The 23,586-nt window shown below is 43.7% G+C and overlaps 2 protein-coding genes across 2 annotated transcripts; both read left to right on the forward strand.

The window, feature by feature from the left end:
• The first annotated feature begins 7,771 nt into the window (after positions 1 to 7,771).
• On the forward strand, positions 7,772 to 9,607 carry LOC144219592 (C-C motif chemokine 2-like). The gene is made up of 3 exons (XM_077749613.1): positions 7,772 to 7,934; positions 8,674 to 8,791; positions 9,136 to 9,607. The coding sequence occupies exons 1-3, from the start codon at positions 7,859 to 7,861 to the stop codon at positions 9,239 to 9,241; spliced, it is 300 nt and encodes a 99-aa protein (XP_077605739.1). The 5' UTR covers positions 7,772 to 7,858; the 3' UTR covers positions 9,242 to 9,607.
• Positions 9,608 to 18,926: 9,319 nt separating this feature from the next.
• Positions 18,927 to 20,421, forward strand: LOC144219591 (C-C motif chemokine 7-like). Its single transcript, XM_077749611.1, has 3 exons — positions 18,927 to 19,036; positions 19,742 to 19,859; positions 20,267 to 20,421. Exons 1-3 carry the CDS (start codon positions 18,961 to 18,963, stop codon positions 20,370 to 20,372), a joined length of 300 nt encoding a protein of 99 aa, XP_077605737.1. The 5' UTR covers positions 18,927 to 18,960; the 3' UTR covers positions 20,373 to 20,421.
• The last annotated feature ends 3,165 nt before the right edge of the window (positions 20,422 to 23,586 follow it).

Below are 23,586 nucleotides of genomic sequence, written 5' to 3' on the forward strand. Positions count from 1 at the left end.
CAGGTTTCAGTCCTAGCCCTGCTGCTTCCCAGCTCCCTCATTTCTGAGCAAGTCAGCCTCTATGCCTCAATGTCCACGTCTGTAATATGGGGGTGATGATACTGGTCTCACCTACATTACGATGTCTTTTCTAGATTCACATGACTTAATGAATCATAAAGCACATGCAAGGAATTATAATCATGGGTGCCTCACAGCCCACAATTTTGAAATATTTCCTTGGTAACCACACAGAAGTTCTAGAAGACATTCAGTAAATACTTAAAACTAATGGTTCTCCTTGTCATGAAATCAGAATTGCTTATCACAGCTTGGGGATAGAAGTACATCCTAACTACGTTGGGAGCACATGATGTGCTGAAAAGTGAACTGTCCACAGCAAAGTGTGTGTGTGTGTGTGTGTGTGTGTGTGTGTGTGTGTCCAATATAGTCTTTTCTGTCATCTTGGGCCACAAAAGGTTCTCGGCTTTTTTATCCCCAGAACCCCCAAGTTGTCCAGATTAGGAGGAAATCTGTCTGTGCTTAAGGGACCCCTCCTAACTTTGTCACAGTTCCCTTGGGCACCTGTCCAGTCGAGCTGCCAAGTCCTACTGCTAAATTTCAAGCACAGTAGCCAGGGCTCTTGGCTGCCAGTGTTTCCTGCACTGTCCTATGGGGTGACTGTGGACTGCCAGCCTCACACAACCCAAAGTCTGTCTCTCTTCCTTGCTCTAAATGTGCCCCCTCCAGTCTTGGTCACAGTACTATCTTGGGTCTCCCAAAGTCACAATGTCTTCATTTCACACTGGCAAGTTTGGCCATGGTTCTTACAGTGTGATGGGGAGTGTCTAAGAACTTTGGACTCAAAAGAAGGGGACTCAATTTTCTCCCCTTAAGAGGTCCTTGCTCCTTAAGCAAATGTACCCACTTTCTTCCCCATGTCCAGTTCTACTGAGCAAGGGGTGTTACAGTCTTTCCCTTTGGCCACCAAAAGTTCTTTGATCTNTTGGTCCTTGCTCCTTAAGCAAATGTACCCACTTTCTTCCCCAAGTCCAGTTCTACTGAGCAAGGGGTGTTACAGTCTTTCCCTTTGGCCACCAAAAGTTCTTTGATCTTTTCCTACAGGACAATGAGGAATGAGTGCCTACAATGCAATGGGTGCTTACTTCTACAGCCTTGGCCTCGGTAAGAATTCTGTAAACAAAAGACGGTTTCCCTTAGGGGACATAGTAGCTGGCAGTCTCACTGGAAAAAGTTAAGCTCTGGGTCACCGGGGACTTCCCAAAGCACACACACAGCTTGTCTGCTCTGATTTGGGGAGTGCAGTAAAATCCTGGGTAACTCTCGGGGCGCCTGGGTGGCTTAGTCGGTTAAGCGTCCGACTTTCGCTTAGGTCATGATCTCGAGGTTCGTGGGTTTGAGCCCCGCGTCGGACTCTGTGCTGACTGTCAGCTCAGAGCCTGGAGCCTGTTTCAGTCTGTGACTCCCTCTCTCTCTGACCCTCCCCTGCTCACACTGTCTCTCTCTCTCTCTCTCCTAGAAATAAATAAAACATTAAAAAAAATTTTTTTTAAATCCTGGGTAACTCTCTTTTCCCCATTTTATTTTTTTAAGTTTATTTATTTATTTTGAGAGAGACAGAAACATCTCGAATGGAGGAGGGGCAGAGAGATGGAGAGAGAGAGAATCCCAAGCAGGCTCCATGCTGACCACGCAGAGCCTAACATGAGGCTCAAACCCATGAATCTGTGAGATCACGGCCTGAGCCAAAACGAAGCGTCAGATGTTCAACTGACTGAGCCACCCAAGCTCCCCTCTTTTCCCCATTTTAAATTAAGCTGGGCAGGGGATTTTCAGGAAGGGATCTCAATGGCATCTGCAGCTTTGACTGTCCCCTAATTCATTGATTCATCATGTATGTGTTGATGCGCCCAAGGCTAGGCATTAATGCTGGGAACACAGGAGCAAACACCAACAAATGTCCCTGCCCACGACTGTCTGGCTCCTCCTTGCTTGCCATTCCCAACCCATCATCAACAGCTCTGAGGAGAACGAGGTGCTTGTAAAGTTTCTCTCATTATCCTGACTGTACTTCTGAGCAATATATAGGTTGCAAAGTTGAGTTATTTGGCAACGCTTTGTTCCAAATCTTTGCATCTAAGAGAGAAGAAATGGGTGTCCTTTGCGAAACCATACCTCCCTCCCAACTTCTTCCCCTCTTCTAGGCAAATACGGTCTGGGTGCTCATTCAGATTTTCTCAGACTCTGATCTACAGTAAATGCAGAAGAAGCTTATGAATGGAGCCAGCACTGTGCAACCTGGGGCTACACTGCTGTGCCAGCTGAAACCATTAGCTAAAAAGGAGCTCTTTGTGCCTGGGGAAGTTTCCCTTTTTCAGGATGCAACATTTTGTAACCAAGAAAGAGAAACAGCTCATCCCCAAAGAAGGGTCCAGGCGGCTTCTGAACATCACTCTCTGGCTAGGGACCCCCAGCCCTGCCAGCACCTTTTCCCCAAATAGAAACAGTGGAGAACTGGGAAAATCCAGTCTTTGCTTCTGTACCCATCTCCCTGTTTGGTAGTAAACCACCCTGAAATTCAGATATCTGGGGCAATTATTTGAGATTCTTGGACTGTTCATAGATTCAAACACTATTTATTGAAAACCCCACTGCAGGAAAGACATGGAACTGAGTCCTGGGATCCAGCACAGGCAAGAGCCTTGAGGTGGGATGGAGCACGGAGAGCTCTAGAAGCAGAGGGAGGGGCTGAGAGTCACCTGAGGTTTGAAGGCAGACAGGGGCCTGTCACAAAGTGAGCTTCCAGTGTGAGAGCTGACTGTGTGAGGAGCCAAGGCCCTAACTTGATTCTGGGGCTGTTTCTGCCTAACACAGTTTTTGGTCAGCCCCCAGGGGCTCTCTCTCTGTCCATAGGCAGACAAGAGATTGGGGACTAGGAGGAGATTAGTAAGTCTAAACCTCAGTGCATTATACTACAGATGCCTCATAAACTTTCACAGGAAGAAATGAAAGCTGAGGCACGAATATCTGCTGCCTGGGATTGGCATGGGTGCCCGAAGGCTGCCTGGAGCTTGCTCGGGTCCTTTGTGTGACACAGCTCTTTACACGGTGCTTACAAAGCATCCTCGGATTCTTATTTCATACAAGTCTCATGGCAATATTAGAAACAGCTGTCTTACTAATCAGACTTTACAGAAGAGACCCAGAGAGGTCAAGTGACTTGTGCAAGGCCACACAGCCAGACAGAGGCAGAGCCAGACCTCTGGCCCTGAGGTTCAGACACTGTCTGGAGCTCTTTCCTGAGTCCAGGCGGCCGCTTCTTCTTCCCCCTTCTCTCCTCTGGTTTCTTTCTTTCTTTTTTTTCTGCCTATGCCTTTTTTCTGTTACCTGGCCCATCCAGCACCGCCTCTAATTCATGTACCCTACGGTTTAGCCCAGGGGTACCCAAACACAGGCTGGCCATCACCTGAGGATCAGGGGAGGACAGTTTAGGAAAAAATGTAGCTTTACATAATAAAACTACAGATTGTGATTTGGGTTTGGAGTGAAGACCAGAACCCTTCATTTTTGAGAGGTTCATTGGTACTTAACTATTTGGAGGTCATGGATGCCTTTGCTAATCTAATGGAAATGATATTCTCATTCTCCAGAAAAATACAGTTACGTAAATATGGAAGACAATTCCAGATGGTCCTTGAAGCTTAGTCCAGAGCCATGGATAAGAACCCTGGACTGGACAAAATGAACCGTTCACTTCTCCCCCCACCTGCTGAACATTTCCCATGGTCAGCCCTTTTTAAGGTTGTTCTAGGGGGATCATGGACCAGTATCATCAACATCACCTGGGAGCTGGTTGGAAATGCAGGATCTCAGGCCCCCCAAAACCAGAGATCAGAATCTGCACTTTAACAATATCCCATGGAGATGTGCAAGGACTTTACATTTGCGGCATCTGTAAGTTTGCTACAAAATGTGCCCCTTCTCCATTGAACACTCACCCAAGTTTCCAGAACCTGCAACTCCCATCCCCATATTAAATGCACCACCCAGCCTTTCCTGAGCCCTTGGTTGTGACTCACAGCTCCACGTCTATCCAGTGAGTGCAATTGTTGTTTGTCTCCTGAATTTCCCTTAAAAGCAAGGATTTTTCCCCCTTAAAAGCAGAAAAGGTGGTAAAATGTTTCTGTTTTCCCCCCACCTTCTTTTCATGAGCTCTCTTTCCCCAAGATCCAGCCCCAGTTCAGAATCTTTACAAAGGGCACCTCCAGTGTGTTCACCAGTCCCACGGACACTGCTCAGGCCACCTTGTGCAGTGTGATCTCTAAGTAACAAAAGTGATTTCTCCCCTGCTCTGCTATCCTTGTTTATAGTCTATCAAAGGATCCTGAGTGTTTCACACTACAATTATCCTAAGAGTTTACTTTTGCTCATCCCCTTGCCCATGACAGCACCTCACTGTAGGGTCAAGGGCTGGTCCATGAGGGCTGGCCCAGAAGGCAGTCTGAGTGACAAGCTGGGACGCCACTCCCTCTCTCCAACCAACCCAGGCCATTTCAGGTGAATCTTTCTTGCTCTTGCAAAAGTTATCTACACCCTCCCCCCAACCCCTACCTCTACCATGCACCCCCTCCAGTAATATCCTTGGCTCCTTCATGCAGATAGACCTAGGGCAGATCCATTCCAGAACAAAGAAAATGCTTTCATGCTGGAAGCTTGGGGTTAACAAGCTCAGGTTTTTTTTATCAACCCAACCCCACTTCCCATGATGCTTCTGGAAAGCAAGCTTCATGTCTGGTTCATTTCTCCTTCCCCTTACCCCAGTCCCCTTGCTGGAGCTCTGCACAGAGGAGATGCTAACTGTATGAGTGCGATGCTAAGCAGACAGTGCAGGATACGGGCATGGATGCTATGCGGAGAGCCCAGAAATGGACACAAACCCTGCCATTAGTTTTCTATGTCCCCTCAGGCTTATCACTGCCTCCTTCTTGGCCTCAGTCTCCTCATCAGTGAAACAGGAAGATGATCTCTTAGGTCCTGTGCTTGTCTGACATTCTGTCCAAGAATAAAGAATGGATTTCTAGTCCTTGAAAGGAAAGAATTCACAGACTTGGGGTCCCAGGAAAATAAGCTCTGGTCTCCCTAGAACTAAGAGCTAACCTGGAAGGAGGTCTGGAGGAGGTTTCTAGAAAGGACCTGGCTGGTGCAGAGCCTACTGCTTGTCTCACTCAAAGGCCTGAGTGGTAGGGTGGGAGAAGGGGGTGGCATGTTAGATGGGGGTACTTTGCAGTGACCTACAAAACAAACCAAGGCAGGGGGTGAGGTGTTGGCTTCTGATATTTCTAGAAAGCTTAGTCTTAATTCCTCTTTCCATTTCCCCTGACACTGAGTGGGAGTCTGGGGTGATGACAAAGGTCCATGCAGAGGATGCCTGTGGGGGGCCAGCCCCCCTGGAAGGAAGGAAAGGAGGATTATTCACCAAGAAGAACTTTTCCATTCTTCATCTCTGAGTTGATGAGCAGAGGGCTCGGGGGTCTGTGTATTCCAGGGAGCTACAAAACCTTGACCCTGCCTACCCATAGTGTTCTACTCTGGGCCTTTCCCTTGTATACTCATAAGCAGGGGCCCGATCCAGGACTTGTGCTGGAACATTCCCAGCACAGCCCCACAAGACATGGCCCTGGCTCTAGGCCCAGCATCTGGAATGCAGTCTCCAGCCAAACTCATTATTTTCCATGGGATCCGGGAACTTCCAAAGCTGCCTCAGAGTGGGAATTTCCAATTGTTTCTCCTCCTCCATGACTGACCTTCCAGTCTAGGAGAGCATCTCTGCTTGACAGCAGCCATGGGAGGGAGATAACTGTCAAGAGACTTTCTCCTCTGATTCCCACCCTTTCATCTTGGATCTGTTTATTGTCTCACACTTGCAGAGGCCAAGTTACTTTCCAAAACTGATGATCCTTCCAGGTAGTAGAGATTTAGCTTCAGATACTCAGAAGTCCATTTAAATACAGTGTACCATGAGTCAGTTGACCTCCCCATCTGGAATATGGTTTCCTCACATAAAAGAGAAGATGTGGAAGTATACCATCTCTCCCATTTTTTTGGCCCAGGGTCCTAGGACTGACCATGACATGGCTCAACCAGGATCTCAACATCCTTAAACCGGTTAACCTGGACAGAACCCTAAGAATGGGTGGATTCCACAGGCAAATGGGATGCAATCTTCCCAATCCCTGGCAAAGTATACTCTGAGAGAATAGGGAAGGGTTTCCATTAATAAGAGGAAAACATTCTTGGAAGCAGTGGAATAAGACAGCAGAGACCTGAATTCTAGGCTCTGCTCAGTCACTAACATGCCTCAAGGAATCCTATCATATTTGTAAAATAAAGGGATCAATGTGAAAGTCTTTAAGGTTTTATGACTGTGATTCTGGGGTTTCTGAGGACATTTAAGGTAGAGCTTTGGGGGTGCCTGGGTGGCTCAGTTGGTTGAGTGTCCAACTTCGGCTCAGATCATGATCTCAGGGTTCATGGGTTCAAGTCCCATGTCGGGCTCTGTGCTGACAGCTAGCTCAGAGCCAGGAGCCTGTTTCAGATTCTGTATCTCCCTCTCTTTCTGATCCTCCCCTGCTCACACTGTCTCTCTCTCTCTAAGAAATAAATAAAAAACATTAAATAAAAAAAAAATTTTTAAAGGCAGAGCTGTGGCACTAACACAGGCATTTGAATCCTGTAATACTGTCCATCTGCTCACTTGCTTTTCCTGGGAATCCAGAAAGGACCTGGAATAATGGTCATCACAGCAGGGGATGCACTTGTTGCCCTACTGCAGCCTGTCTGCTGTACTAACTAACCACAGACTCCAAATCCACAGTGACTTAGCCACCAGGAATGTCTCTCCATTCCCCTTTGGATGCCTGATACTTTGGCAGAGGTGGAGGACAGAGGGCACCCAGCTATACTACCAGGCAGCCAGTTGGAGGATGTATCACAGTGGTGATGCACAGACACTGGGTTCTATGCTGGGAACCTTGGTAGATTACTTAACCCATCTATGCCTCAGTTGTCTGATCTATAAAATGGGAATTAACAACACCTCCTTGATGGAGTTGGAGAATTGAAAGACAGCACTTGTAAAGGGCTTAGACTATTCCTGGCACACTGTATGAGTATGGCATGGAAATTTCTTTGTAGCACTACATTATCTCTACAGCACCTTCCAAGTCTTAAACCCAATGATTCTTAGAATTCAATTCTATGGTTACAAAATCCTCTAGTTTGGCAAGGCTTCACCTGTGCCACCATCCTGGATTTTAAGAAGTGAATGGATTTAGTACACTGCTGGGGAGCCCAGCAAGACCTGGGGACCCCTTCCTGGCTTGAAAACCCCATGGGCTATGGCCTAGGGTTGGCTAGAGGGGAGTACGAGATGCTGTCATCTCTTGTGATCTCTGTTTCCTTGCTTCCTCTTCTACCACAGAATTTTCACTTCAGAGAAAGTGGAATTCCAAGAATACCCTGTTGTGTTCACATCTGTGGTCGCTCTGGACATAACTGTACCCCACCCCACTCCCCGCACTTCTTTTGGTCTTAGCAGCAAATGGAAAAATTGTCCAGTCCAGACTCACTGCTTCCCTCCTACTTCCTGGAAACCTCCCAGGGCGCTACACTTGCTCAGCACATTTATGACCACTTCGTCATTCATTGAGAGTGGTGTGCCGTGAGCCAAGCTTTCTCCCCTAGCTCCACCCTCTACTTTCAATAAAAAGCAGGCAGAGCCGCCAGAGGAACCAGAGGAGCAGAGAAGCTGAGACCAGCCCAGAAAGCTCCAGCTCTCACACCCAAGCTCCCCTCAGACATGAAAGTCTCCGCAGCGCTTATGTGCCTGCTGCTCACAGCTGCCACCTTCAGCATCCAGACGCTTGCCCAGCCTGGTAAGGTCCTCTCTCCTTCCCTCTGAAGCCCATCACCCCATCTTCTCTCATGATCAGGAGAGTCAGAGAAGGACAAGGAGTGAAGCTGACCACTCAGCTGCTCTTGGGTAGAGCCTGGACAGGAATTCCAGCCATGGACCCCAAATCCAGTCCTTCCAGGACTTCAACTCTATGATTATGCCCTCCATGTAGTTAATGCCCTGGCTTCTTGCAGCAGGGTTTGGGGACTAGGGTGATCAAATACAGGGGTCCTCTGGTGGAAGCTGTGCAGGTTATTTCCAGATATGGTGGTGGGGAAAGGAGGAGACCCAGAATCTAGACTGTACTTTATTCAGTCCAACATCCAGAGGCAGCAAGTATCAGAGAAACTCACAACTTAGAGCCTAGAGGGGGACCCATAGCTAGGTTACCTGAACTGATCTTCTCCAACCCCAATAATTTGGATTATTCACTACTCCCAGAATTAGTAATTAATGATACTCCCAGGAATTATCTAGTTTTAACAGCTCCTCCTTCCTACTGCTCATTATCAATGCTATATATCCATTATAAAGCAGAGGAAACTGAGTCAGTATGACATTCTAGCACTGAAGCATAGAAAGAAATAATGGGATTTATTAGTTCTACCTCTACTCCTGACTTCCCTTTGCCTGGTCCTTAATACTCTTTTTTGCTATGATTAAGATCAGAAGAATCTAGCCCATCCTAACATATTTTATCTTTGCGGTCTTATTTCCAGATGCAATTAATTCTCCAGTCACCTGCTGCTATACATTCACCAATAAGAAGATCTCGATGCAGAAGCTGGTGAGCTATAAAAGAGTCACCAGCAGCAAGTGTCCTAAAGAAGCAGTGATGTAAGTTGAGTGCACCAGCACTCCCTGGTCCAATTCTTCTTTGGGGTAAAAGGGGAAAGCCTTATAAACCTAGAGAGTTATGCCATCTATTCTTATACCCAAAGGTGCCCAAAGGGAAAAGGGAGGCCACAAGGGAGAAAGTGACTCCCAATATCACTCTCCATCTGAGTGCTTATGCAGACCCTCCCAATTTCCTTAGTGGGAAGTCAGGATGCCCTGGTGTCCTCTTTCTACCTGCCTTCCTCTTCTTGTTCCCATGGTAGCTTCTTTGGGCAGAATGGGCTGTCACCCTAGGCTGAGATCTCAGTGGAACTCCATGTAACTTTGTTATCTTTCCCTTACAGCTTCAAGACCATCGTAAACAAGGAGTTCTGTGCTGACCCAAACCAGAAGTGGGTCAAGGATTCCATGGCACATCTGGACAAGAAAACCCAAACTGCAAAGCCTTGACTTCTCACTCTGAAACTGAAGAATCTGAAATTAATTTATTTTCTTCTAGTGTTCCCCTAAATGTCCTCTGATATTATTTTATTATAATTTCAAAGAGTATGAACTTTGTTTATTGATACACACACAATGCCTTAAGTGCTGTTAATCTTATTTAAGTTATTGATGTTTAAAATTGATCTTCCATGGATACTAGTTTGGTTTTTATCTTAGATATGGAGACTTGACAAATTGCTTTCCCTTAGGGGGCCCCAGTTCCACCCCTGGGATGGTGTGAGGGTCCTTGGAGGACCATTAATGCAAAGACTGTGCTTTAAATTCTAAAGGATTGCTAAAAATGTTATTGTGAAGATGTATATTATATTACTACTGATCAATATATATATATTTTTGTACAAAACTGACTTTTGGTGTTTTCTTGAAGGAAATTGAAAAGCTGAGTGTAGTCTTGGTGATGAGGGAGGAGCATGGTTGCAGAGGGTGGGATTCTGTTGGGAGGAGTGGCCATGTGGATTGGTTAGGCTAATCTGAGTGCCTATAGAAGAATCCTTAAGTCAGGACCCAACCAGGCATTCCAGCCCTACCACTCTAGTCCCCAAGACCATCTGTCCAGATCACCCTTACCACCTGTTTAGCAACACCTCTATCTCCTTTCTCACAGCCCTTGACCCCTGCCTTCAATCTCTCCCATAATCTACTACTACTGCCTCCTAACTGGGATACTTGCCCCTTATCTCTCCCCTTCCAAGTAATCTTCCAACTTGGGATGATACAGACACTGCTGACTTTGGGAAATGAAGGAGAAACTGAATGACTGTTGATAAGATGGTCATATTAAGATTCCATGAAGAAGATATGACTTGAACTTATCCTTGATGAATACATGATATTTTTTCTATAAAAATTACAGTATCATTTTGGGGCGCCTGGGTGGCTTAGTCCGTTAAGCATCCGACTTTCGCTTAGGTCATGATCTCGCGGTTCGTGGGTTCGAGCCCCGCGTCGGGCTCTGTGCTGACTGCCAGCTCAGAGCCTGGAGCCTGTTTCAGAGTCTGTCACTCCCTCTCTCTCTGATCCTCCCCTGCTCACACTGTCTCTTTCTCTCTCTCCTAGAAATAAATAAAAATATTTTTAAAAAAATTACAGTATCATTTAGAAAAGGAGAAAGAAGAGTGGAACCAAATACCTAGAGGTAGAAATGATGATGGTGTGTACATAAAAGAGGGTGAAAACCAATCAGGTGGGAGTTGGGGTCCATGTCTGTGTTAAGTGATGAGGAAGTTTAGAAACAAAAGTTGTCTGGGCTGCCTGGGTGGCTCAGTCGGTTAGGCATCTGACTTTGGCTCAGGTCAGATCACCACTCGTGAGTTCGAGCCCCACGTCGGGCTCTGTGCTGACAGTGTGGAGCCTGGAGCCTGCTTTGGATTTTGTGTCTCCTTCTCTGTCCCCACTCTCTCTCTCAAAAATGAATAAATGTTTAAAAAAAAAAAAAGGAAAGCTGGGAAAGGGTTTTGAATGTGAGGATGGTAAATCAGTACTCAACTTCATAGGTTAAAAGGAGATGTTGAAAATGTTTGAGCCAATGAGGAAGGACATGCCATGTCCGAAGATTCAGAGATGAGTTTCAGTAAATGTAACTTTTTGGTTTCATACAAGCTTGGAGAAATATGAACAAAGGAAAGGCTACAGTCATGATCCAGGAAAGAGATGATGAGTGCCTGGATATGGCACCCAAGAAACAGCTTTGGAGAAGGAGCTAGGTAGAATGAAATGCTATTTGTAGGTGGAAGAGAAGGACCTGTGACCTAAGACTCAGAAGCTCCTTCTATAGCCTACATTCTAAGAAGACAGTTTACCTGAAATCAGGATGTACTACTGTCCACCACTATCCCTCGTTTCAATCCAAGAAGCATGAGATCATCCATTTATATGGATGAATCTCTTTTTCCTGAATGTCTCTTTTCTCTAAGGTCTGTGCTTCTGTGCATGGTATTAGACCTACTTATGAGGTATTTGACCCATCTAAGCACAGGCATCCCTTCCACTAAAGAAAACCCTTCCATAAATAAATTCTACATGGTGAATTTGCAGATTCACCAGTCCAGTCTGGTGGGGAGATTGCTACTGCATCAAGCTAGACCAGGCAATGCCTTCAGCTGCTGGGGAAAACCCTGGCTGGCAGGGATACTCAAGTTTTAATCCCAGTACTGGCATTGACTTACTCTGTCATTCAGGGAAGATAGGGTATTCTGAGTTTCCACCAGTAAAATAGGGATGATAATGTGCTACACATAAGAACTTGGCAGAACCTAGGACCTGGGAGTGTATGTCTTGGAAAGCTTCTATCTTTAACAGTTGGACCTAGAGATGAAGAAAGAGGATTCTGCTTCCATATTCCCAGGACAGTGTGGGATCCCTTGTTCAAGCTGAGGGATTCCATCAAAGCTCCAAGTAACACATCAAAGCTCCAAGCTCTCTAAAGTACCTTGATACATCTGTCAGGAAACAATTTATTGGCTGCTTTTTATGGAACTCTCTGGCCCATGTGCCAGGTCCAATAGCCCTCCCTTCCTCTCCTCCACTCCTCCAATCTGCATCCTTGATTGCCAAGCAGAACTAAATCCTTAGCTGCAGTTGATGCCAAGGGGCAAAAGGGAATGGAGAATCCAAGCAAATGGGACATCCTCATATAGTTTAGGGAGTGTCAGACCTTCTAAAACAAGGTAGATTTGAGATGGAGGGTCTGGAAGGAGACGAGGCCAAGAAAGGGGCAATCCATGTGCTCTAGCCCAAAAGTAATCTACTCACATTCCCTTTCCAAGCCACATCTACTCATTTTCAGGAAATCTTGAATCCTTTTTTTTTTTCCTCCAGCTAAGCAAGGGAGTCCTTGCTTCTTGCATAATAAAACTGTGAGCGTGAAGCACTGGCAATAGGCCTTGGTTCAGGAGGGAATGCCAAGTGTGGTGTATTCATTTCCTGTTGCTGCCAACAGTCTGTTCCAGGAAATCTAGGCTTTTTCTATCATGCTTAAAATTCTTCCAGCCTATACTCATTGCCTAATTCCAAAGCCACTTCTACATTTTTAAAGTATTTATTATAGTAGGACCCCATTTACACATATCAAAATCTCTTTTAGTTTCTTATTGTTACTATAAAAATTTATCATTAACTTAATGGCTTAAAACAACACAAATATATTACCTTATAGTTCTGGAGACTAGAAATTTAAAATGAGTGAGTTGGGCTGCATTCCTTTTGGAAGCTCTAGGGGAGAATCTGTTTTCTTGCTTTTTCTAACTTTTAGAAGCCACCTGCTTTCCTTAGCTGATGGCCCCTTTCTCTATTCAACATAGCTTTACAGTGGAGGAGGGTTGGAGCTACAAGGGATGAAAGTTTTCATACTATTGAAATAAAAATGGCATTAACGTGAACCATGTTGTTATACATGATAATGGTACTTGTCAGAGCAGCCACTAAAAAATAACTAAAATATACATAATAAAAGAAAAAGGGAATAAAATGGTATACAATAAAATAGTACTATTTATGTAATCACAAAAGAAAACAGTAACGGAAAGAGGACCAAAGTCAGTAAGATGGCTGAAAAAGATGACCCTTGCTCATATCTCCCCCTTAACAATAGTAATTTTGCACCCATGCATAGACAAAATTGCATTTGGGGGACCGTGTGATCCAACATCATATGCCAAGGGAGGAGTCACCCACCCATTCATCAAGTCAAAAGCATAAAGAGTCTGTGGAGTCTGCAGGGGCCTCTCTTGGCTGTGTACTGGGAGTCCCTGGAGAACACTGTCTTGGAGTCGCCTACAGATAGGAGAGCATCTATTGAAACCCAGGTTTTTAGTGGAGAAGTTCCAGCATGGTGTTGGAGGAAAATAAATCAAGCTTGGATGCATTGGAGAGGGTAAGAGGAACAGTTTGACATTACCCGCATCACTCCTTCCCCTAAGTGGCACAGACCAGTGCCAAGAGAGACCCTCTCAGCCTTTGATTTCTCCTGTGGGGGAAGTGAGAGCATTTGGGGTGAGCTTCTTCAGTTCTCCAGCTAGGTGGAAGCTGCCAAAGAGATCCATTTGTTTCCTACCTCATCCAAAGTACTAACTCATTGAGCTACATGACTGAGGGGGCAAAAAGAGCCTGACAGAGCAGCAGATAAGACTTTTTGAAGGCATTCAAAGGGCATGGATCCTACTTACTGCACCACAGACTCCATCAAGAAGCCTGCCCACAAGCCATTGGAGACATCCCACTGGCAGATCTCTTTAAATAGCCCAAGGGCACCCTCAGCACTCCATGAGATTCACCAAAACAACCCACCCCCCAACCTGCAGCTGTTTCCCTGTGAGTGCTCCTGAGAAGGGCAAGAGCAAGCTTTGACAGACAGCTAGTGGTTGCCTGCAGCTGTGATCCAGGGAGAGACCAGAAATGTAAGCTTTAGTTGTGTCATTGAGGAAGCAAGACAGACTGCCAGCATTCAGTTCGATGTGTTGCTGGATTGAGAGAAGGCACACACGCTCAAGAATTCTGTCACAAAAGGGAGCAAGAAGGATGGAACAGACATATCTATAGAAGTTCTGAGAAAGCCTCAAAATCCATAACAGGGCTGATGGAAGAAAGTTATCTCCCAAAGCCAGTCAGTAATGACTAGAGGAGAGGGGCACCAGAGTGGCTCTAGTCTGTTAAGCATCCAACTCTTGGTTTTGGCTTAGGTCATGATTTCACAGCTTTGTGAGTTCAAGCTCTTTGCTGGACTCCATGCTAACAGTGTGGAGACTGTTTGGGATTCTCTATCTCTGCATCTCCCCCAGTTGTGTTGTCTCTGTCTCTCTCAGAAATAAATAAAATTAAAAAAAAGCCTGGAGGAGGTGACTGCTACTTCCACTTCAAATTCAAAGAAACAAAACCTCGAGGAATATGAAAAATCAAGGAAACATGACATCACCAAAGGTTCATAACATTCCAGTAACTTACCCCAAAGGGGTGAAGATCTATGAATTACCTGAAAAAGAATTTAAAATAGCCATTTTAAGGAAACTCGTTGAGGTACAAGAAAACAGACAAAGTCCTTTCAACAAAATCAGGAAAACAAAACTTCAACTATAGGGAGTTTAATAAAGGGCTAAAAATCGTTAAAAAGAAGAAGTTCTGGAGCTGAAGGTACAATAAATGAAATGGAAAATACAAATTGTGTCGATGACACAAATAGGTCATCGACAGCAGAATGGACCTATTTGTGGAGAAGACCTTAGAAATTATCTAGTGAGAGAGCAACAAGAACAAAAAAGAATGAAGAAGACTGAAGAAAGCCTATGTGATCTATGGGATGTAATTAAAAGAAAAAGATCTGTGAATTATTGGAGTCCCAGAAAGACAGAGAGGGAGAAGAGGCCAGAAAGTGTCTTTAAAGAAGTAATATCTGAGAAATTCCTCAATCTGGGAGAGATTTGAATATCCAAATTCATAAAGTTCATAGGTCCCCAAACAAACTCAACTTTAAAAACTCTTCTCCAAAGACATATTGTAATAAAACTGTCAAAAAAAAAAAAAGACAAAAAGAGAATCTTAAAAGCAGAAAGAGAAAAGCAGCTTGTAACTCACAAAGGAACTCCCATAAGGTGATCAGAGGATTTCTCAGCAGAAACTTCATAGTCAAGAGAGAGTGGGATAATGTAATCAAACCGCTGAAAGATGAAAACTGTCAACCAAAATACTCTTCCTGGCAAAGTTGTTCTTCAGAAATGAAGAAAATATGAAGACTTTCCCAGACCCCAAAAAAAAAAAAAAAAAAAAAAGCTGAGAGTCTTCATTACCACTAGACCTACCTTATAAGAAATGCTGAAAAGGTTTTTTCAAGCTGAAATGAAAGGATACTAATTAGTAACATGAAAACATATACATCACACCAGTAAAGGTAATTATATAGTCAAATTCAGAATACTCCAATACTGTAATATTACACTGTATTAACCACTTTCCTATAAAGGCTAAAGGACAAAATATTAAAAATAACTATAGCTACAATAATCTGTTAAAAGTTACACAATGTAAAAAGAGGTTATGTTGTAGCATAACAAACATAAAAGGAGGGATATGAAGGTAAAGGTTTTGTCTGCAAATTCAAACAATCAGGCTTAAAATAGACCGTTGTATCTATTAGATGTATTATGTGAGCCTCATGATAGTTTCAAGGCAAAAATCTATGGTAAATAACAGAAAAATAAAGAGAAAAGAATCAAAGAATACCTCTATGAAAAATCACCAATTCACAAATGAAGAGAACAAGACAGGGCGAAAGGAACAAGGGAACTACAAAATGGGAAAAAGTAAGATGGCATTATCAAGTCCTTACCTATCAATATTCACCAAAATGCGAATGGATTAAATTTTCCAGAAAAGGCATAAAGTGGCTGAATAGACTTAAAAATGATAAATAAAACCCAACTATATGCTTCCTACAGGAGACCCACTTTGACTTTAATAACACACATAGGCTCAAAGTGAACGGATGGAAAAGATATTCCAAAAGAGAACAGGAATAGCTGTACTTACAGCAAAACAAACAAACAAACAAACAAACAAACTCTAAGCCAAAAATTGTAAGAGACAAAGAGGGTCATTACATAATTAAAAAGGGGTCAATTCATCAAGAGGATATAACAATCATAAATATAACTATACCCAACATTGGAGAAACTACACATATTAAGCAAATACTAACAGATCAAAGGGGAAAAATAGACCACAATACAATAATAGTAGGGGACTTTTATACCCCCATCACCAATGGATAGATCAACCAAACAAAAAATCAGTAAGGACATGTTGGACCTGAACTACTTTAGATCAAATGTGCCTTACAGACATATATAGAACATTCCATTCAATCAGATGGAATGTATGCAGAATATACATTCTCCTCAATCACACATGAAACATTTTCCAAGATGGGTCACATGATAGATAATAAAGCAAGTCTTGACAAACTTTAAAAAGATTGAATTCATGCCAAGTATCTTTTCTTAACACAATGATACGAAACTATATATCAATAACAAGAGGAAAACTGGAAAATTTGCGAATATGTAAGAATTAAACAGTACACCCCTAAACAACCAATGGGTCAAAGAAGAAAACAAAGGGTAAAAAATACCTTGAAAGTGGGGCACCTGGGTGGCTTAGTCGGTTAAGCGTCCGACTTTCGCTTAGGTCATGATCTCGCGGTTCGTGGGTTCGAGACCTGCGTCGGGCTCTGTGCTGTCAGCTAGCTCAGAGCCTGGAGCCTGTTTCAGAGTCTGTCACTCCCTCTCTCTCTGACCCTCCCCTGCTCACGCTGTCTCTCTCTCTCTCCTAGAAATAAATAAAACATTAAAAAATTTTTTTTTAAATATCTTGAAAGTAACAAAAAAGGAAACACAACCAGCCAAAACTTATGCAACACATCAAAAGCAATTCTAAGATGAATGCTTGTAGCAATAAGTGCTAACATAAAGAAAAAAGAAAGCTGTCAAATAAAAAACCTAATTTTATACCTCAAGAGACCAGAAAAAGGGCACACTCAGCCCAAAGTTAGTAGAAGGGAGGAAATAAGGAATATCAGAGCAGAAGTAAATTAAATAAAGACTGAATAGCAATAGAAAAGATAGGAAAAGCTAAGGACCTCTCATCGAGCCCTTTTTTCATTAATATCATCAGCGATTGTTTGATGAACTTGTAGTATGTATATATAAACAGGGGCAGGTTGAGACAGCAAACAGACTGCTGGTTTTCAAAATCTATGTTTTGGATCCTTGAGATATGTATGAGAGGAGGGGATGTGAAGACTCCTGTCTCAGCGTCCAACTGAGTAAGTCCACTTTGATTTTATTCAAAAGTTTGGCTTCCTCTCTATTTTTTAAGAGAAAGAGAGAGCATGAATAGGGGAGAGGAGCAGAAGAGAGAGAGAGAGAGAGAGAGAATCTTAAGTATGATCCACACTCAACACAGAGCCTGACATGGGGTTCAGTCTCACAATGCTGGGATTATGACCTAAGCCAAAACCAATAGTCAGGTGCTCAAATGACTGAGCCACTCAGGCATCTCATCTCTTCTATTCTTTTACTTGTAATAATATTTTCCTAGATAACCAGATATTTTTTAAAAACTACAGCATTCCATGATCTTATTAAGTGCTTTGTAGTTTGGATAGTCTATGCAACAGATAGTGGTTTAAAAACATGTCTGCAGGAGCACCTGGGTGGATCAGTCAGTTAAGCAGCCAACTTTGGCTCAGGTTATGATCTCATAGCTCAAAGGCTTGTGAGTTCCAGCTCTGAATTGGGCTCTGTGCTGGTGGCTCAGAGCCTGGAGCCTGATTCCGATTCTGTGTCCCCTCACTCTCTCTCTCTGCCCCTCCCCTGTTCATGATCTGTCTCTCAAAAATTAAAAAAAAAAACATTAAAAATTAAAAAAAAAAACACATGTCTGCAAAATTTTTTATGCTCCTCAAATTAAGAGATGTGATCTATGTTCCCTAATATTGTACCTGGGAGCCTTAAATGATCATGTAAAATATCCATATCCAGCTATGTGGAGGCACTACTGGAAAGATGGGAATGGGGGCCCAGAAGCTTCCAGAACTCCAATCCACAGTTGTTTAAGACTTCCCAGCTCAGACACCTGACACTGAGTTAAACCCTTGAGATGACCCCAATCTCAGCCATCATCCAACTGCAAAGATGTAAAAACCTTTGCAGCAAGAGATGCCTGGCTGAGGCCAGTCAAGTCCCATATCCAAAAGCAAAATCAATTGTTGTTCTTGCTTTAAATCACTGTTCTCAGATGGGTTATTACATAGCAGTTGATTGCTAGATATACCATTTTAGGTATTATTCTAAAAATACAGAAGTCTACTTTTTTTATTGCATTCTTCTTTGGGTTTGTTTTATTTATTTTTGTGTTATTATTTTTAATGTTTATTTATTTTTGAAAGACAGAGAGATACACACAGAGTACCAGCAGGGGAGGGGCAGAGAGAGAGGGAGACACAGAATCTGAAACAGGCTCCAGGCTCTGAGCTGTCAGCACAGAGCCCAGTGTGGGGCTTGAACCTATGACTGTGAGATCACGACCTGAGCCGAAGTTGGGTGCTTAACTGACTGAGCCACCCATGTACCCCTCTTCTTTGGGTTTTAGAAAATCCCCAAGGATTTAAAGCAGTAAAGGATTTCTTTTTAGTCAATTTTAAAGCCCAGCCAAAGTTTCACTGCCTTTCTCTGGAAACTGGGGTCCTGAAGATGCTGTCTGAAAGGAAAATTGGGGAAATCCCTTTCATTTCTTTGATTTAGTAACCCTACTTCCCTTCTTTTTCTACATAAAGTGTTTCATTAAAAAAAAGCAGAACCTTTAGTAACAGACATAGATCACACATTGCCTGGACATAGCCAGCACCTCACTTACTACGCCTGAGTTTGAATGTAAGGCAGGCCAGCATCAATCACACTTTTTCATTTCCTAGTATCTTCCTCAGGGGAGGGCAATGGCTCAGCAGATTTGCTATTCCATCCTATGATTCATTCAGAAGAACAAAAGCCTGTCACCCACTCACTTTCTTCTTATTCCTGTCTGCTCCCTATAAAAGGCATGCAGAACAACCGGAGGAGCAGAGAAGCTGAGACCAGCCCAGAAAGCTCCAGCTCTCAACGCCCAAGCTCTTTGCAGACATGAAGGTCTCTGCAGCGCTTCTGTGCCTGCTGCTTACAGCTGCCACCTTCAGCATCCAGGCACTCGCCCTGCCCAGTAAGCCCTCTCTCCTTCCCTCTGAACCCCATCACCCCATCTCTGGTTTCTCATGACTGGGAAAGTCAGAGAAGGACAAGGAGTGAGCCTGATCACATGGCTGCTCCAGGGTAGAGCCTGGACAGGAATTCCATCCATGGACCCCAAATCCAGTCCTCCCAGAACTCCAGCTCTACAATCACACCCTCAGTGTACTTACTGCCCTGGCTCCTTGCAACTAGGTTTGGGGACTTGGATCATCAAAAAGAAGGGGCCTCTGGTGGAGAGTGTGCAGGGTATCTCCACATATGGTGGAGGGGAAAGGAGGAAACCCAGAAACTGGTCTGTGCTTCATTTAGTCCAGCATCCAGAGACAGGGCTCTGCAGAGACAGCAGGTATCAGAGAAACTGACAACTAGGCATAGATTGCTCAGGGCATAGAGGCGGACCTGTAGCTGGAGTCCCCCTGCCCTGAGGAATTGGACTATTCTATGAGCCTCTCCTAGTAATATCCAGATTTGTCACCAGTTCTTTTTCCTCTCTCAATGAGCAGTGGTGCCTTTCCATATTATAATCCATGCAAGAGAGAGTTTCAGGACAGAGACACAGGGCTTAGGGTGGGTGGCTTCCCTTTCTTTTGATTCCTCCTCCTTACTGTTCCCTACTTTTTAAATAGAAAGTCCCAGCATACATCCTCAATAGCCTTTGATGTTGTTCTTTCAACAGATGGGATTAATATCTCAATCATCTGCTGTTATGGATTTACTGATAAGGAGATCCCTATCCAGAAGCTGAAGAGCTACAGAAGAATCACCAGCAGCAATTGTCCCCAGGAAGCTGTGATGTGAGTGAGGCCATGACTACCCACACTCATCCCTTGAAGTTGAGTTCTGCTCCCAGACAGTGGATTGGGTTATATGATAAGACTGAGTTGGAATTTAGCCCTCAGATGCTTAGACTACCTCTAATCCAATCCCATAATTTTTTTAAATGGGAAAAGTGAATTCAAGAAAATAAAGCGACTTCCCATTCCCAGCTTCTGGTCCAGACATTGGTTCAGATGTCAGTTCTTTCATCTAGGAGCCAAGATGGCTTCCCATGGGCCAGCAAAAACAGTTGCTTCTCCTGAGGTCCATTCCTTCCTTCTGCATCATCCTAGGCTAATGGGCCAGGCAAGTTTCCCATAGAGTAGGTTACACTCCCAAGCTGAATTTTCAAGATGTTCCATCTAAATGCCTTCTCTACCCACAGCTTCAAGACCAAACGAGCCAAGGAGCTATGTGTTGACCCCAAGCAGAAGTGGGTCCGGGATTTCATGGAGTACCTGGACAAGAAAACTCAAACCTCAAAGCTATAAACACTCATGCCTACAATGATGGCAAGCCAGTACTCAGGAAACAATTTATATGTCCTATCCTTTCCAACATGTGTTCTGAAATTATTCTATTACAATCCTAAGGAATATGAGATTTGTGTGATAATGTGAATCAAAGTTTTTCTTAAGTAATGTATTATGTCTTCTAAGTTGTTAATATTTTAATTTAATGTGCTCTGGAATTGGATGTGTTTTAAATGCGAACACTTGGGCACACTTCACTTCAGCCCCTTCAAAACTGTAAGATGCTCATTCCTCTCTACCTCACTGTAGTGTTGTGAGCATCTTTGCATGAATCAATGAATATATGTGTGTGTGTGTGTGTGTGTGTGTGTGTGTGTGTGTGTGTGTATATAATTTTTAGGAGGGGGATATCCGATGAAACATAATATTATTATAGAACTGAATATTTCTATATGTACAGTTCTTGAATTTTCACATAAAGTATGTTTTTGAATAAAACTTGACTTTGATGTCTTTTTAAAGGATAAGATAAAGCTGGTGGGAGTACCAGAGAAAGGAGGGCTGGTTTCATGTGGGGTTTGTGTTCTGTAGGAATGTGTATATGATAAACTCTGGGCTTGCACCCAAGCTGGGCTCACCTGCATGTTGAGGAAAGTCAGCTTGGCTGGGGCCAGGGTTAGCCAGCTCCACGGCTCCAGATCGGACATCAGCTTCAGTCATTTGTTCAAATACCTTCTTCCTTTCCAAAGTCATTTTTTCCCTCACTATCCCATGCCCTACCCAGTGGTCTTTCCTCTCAGCTGTTGCATAAACCTTGTGGCTGGCTGTTTTTCTTTCTTCTAATCAACCTTTGAATCCAGAATAATACAAGTATCTCCTGCATTAAGAAACCAGGGAGAGGGTCAACAGATGACCTCAGAAGTTCCCTTCCACACCTGGGAACCACATGTCTTACATACAGATTTCTATCTCTAGAGGTTGAAGAAGACCAAGGAGAGTGAGGATCCTGTACACAAGGCAGCATACTGACAAACCTTTGATAACTTCAAACTGAGCTTCTTGGAGAAGGAGGGTTGCATCCAAATTGCAATAGAACTCACAAGGTGTCAGGAGAAGTCAGACACTTTGTTAGCAAGCAGACAATTTACTGGTGACTACTTGCTGCCATCATTGATGCTCAGGCCAAGGTCCAACAGCCCTTTCTGCCCCTCCTCCAACCCAATGGTCTTCATCTCAAATGTCAATAAGGAGCATAATCTCAAATGCCAGTGGGGAATGACAGGAAGCCAACCAGGGACAGGAGGGAAATAGATCCTCTCCTGCAGTGAGACACAGCAAGCTGTGTGGTACAGCCAGAGACAAGCAGAGTGTCAAGTAGCGGACAGGCAAGGAGACATGCGTTCCGTGTGCTCAAGCCCAAAAAGAATCTGATCACACTCTCTTTGTCAAGCTTATTTTTTCATTTTCAAGGAACTCTGAACTCATTTGTTCTCCTTGGGCCTCTCTGGACACAGAGTCTTAAAGAGAAATTCCAAACCACAACCAGGAACAGAAGCTGATACATAATTGGACATGGAGTTTAATGGGATTCAAAAATCAGACTGGCTATACCACGAATGTGCCTGGTAAATTAGAGCAAGTTATTTTTTCTGACTGAGCCCCCATCCATGAATATTTACAACAGATCAATAGCCCTCATGTTGTCCTCAATATCTCTTAGACATTAATAAAAAAGCAGATTTCCAGGTACCATCACCAAAGATTCTAATAGAGTGTTGGGTGGGGAAGCTGCCCTTTCCATCTTCTTAACTGGTTCCCAGCCCTGTCTTCAGAAGAGTGATGGGTATACTTTGAGGTTTCCTGATGTCCTCTTTCAGATCAATGCAGTCTCAGGGGTTGACCAATGCCTCTGGCTTAGACATAAGGAGTCCAAAGGTTCCCGTCTCTTAGCCTTGGCTATTGGGCATGCACCAGCCTGGAAATAGCAGAAGTTGTAAATGTCCACCACATATTCATGTGCTCTTCTACATTTTCCAGCCTATAGTGTGTTTATTGAGGGGTGATGTGAGTGGATTCTAACCAAGAGGGTGAGGACCAAAATGATGTAAGCCACTGCCCTATAAACAGCCATACTTTAGGGCTCTCTTCCTCTGCTGTGCTGACCTTGGAGGCAATGTGCTCCAAAAACCTCAGCTTTCAGATAGAGACAGCTCACATCCTTAAGCCATTGGAGGAGAGCCACTTGGCCTACCCTGTTCAGTGGCTTGCAGAAGAAATAATCTTTCATCAGGTTAAGTCACTGAAGTTGGGAGCTTAGCTGAACCCTGATTAATGGAGGAATCAGTACCATGATCATGGATTGCCAGTAAAAACCTAAAATGTGCAGCATTGACTAGACATTTGGCAGCAGGCAGTGAGGAAGCTATCTCAGGTTGAAATGATGTAGAATCTTGATACAAAGTGTGAGAGCTGTCAGGCCCAGTCTGCTGAAATTGTAGCTCTAAGGAAAGTATTTTAAAAATATGCATCCATAATGCATTGGCTATTTTTCTCTGCACTTGTTAGGGTATTGCAAGAAAGAGGTGAACTCAGGAAAGAACTGACCGGTTTTCTTTTTTCAATTGAGTACTTAATTAATTTTTGAGAGAGAGAGAGAGAATGAGAGAGAGAGAACACACATGAGTGGGAGAAGGGGCAGAGAGACAGGAAATGTGAGATCATGACCTGAACTGAAATCAAGAGTCAGATGCTTAACTGACTGAGCCATGAGACACACCAAGAACTGACTAGTCTTAAAGTGAAAATGAACTTAAATAAAGTCCACCAATTCAGGATCTTACATTGTTGGAAAAACCATCTGTTTCTAGGTCTCAAACATTAAGAGAAGGTTTCCTTTTAAGGGGGAAAAGTAAAAGGATTTCAGTAATAAAAATCCAGGAAAAAAACTGTGAGTTGGATGCAGTAACTTAGGGCACAAATCTCACTGAAGTTGCATCTCTGTCTTTTCAAGCCTCATTAAGAGGAGGGGAGAGAGCGGGAAAGGCAGGAAAATAATTTGAGAAGTATATCTAGAAAGAACCAGGCTGTGGCTGCTGGCATATATAGAATGACCTGGTGGGAAGATATTAGAAGCCTGCTAAGTTCTCAAGAGTGCTAGACTATATGGTCAGTAAAACCATGAATGAGCTTGCCCTGCAAACAACATATCACTGGCTGTTCCAAATAAAAACAA

The sequence above is a fragment of the Crocuta crocuta genome, unplaced genomic scaffold (genome assembly GCF_008692635.1).
Source record: "Crocuta crocuta isolate KB4526 unplaced genomic scaffold, BGI_CrCroc_1.0 scaffold149, whole genome shotgun sequence".
In the NCBI taxonomy this organism is placed as follows: domain Eukaryota; kingdom Metazoa; phylum Chordata; class Mammalia; order Carnivora; family Hyaenidae; genus Crocuta; species Crocuta crocuta.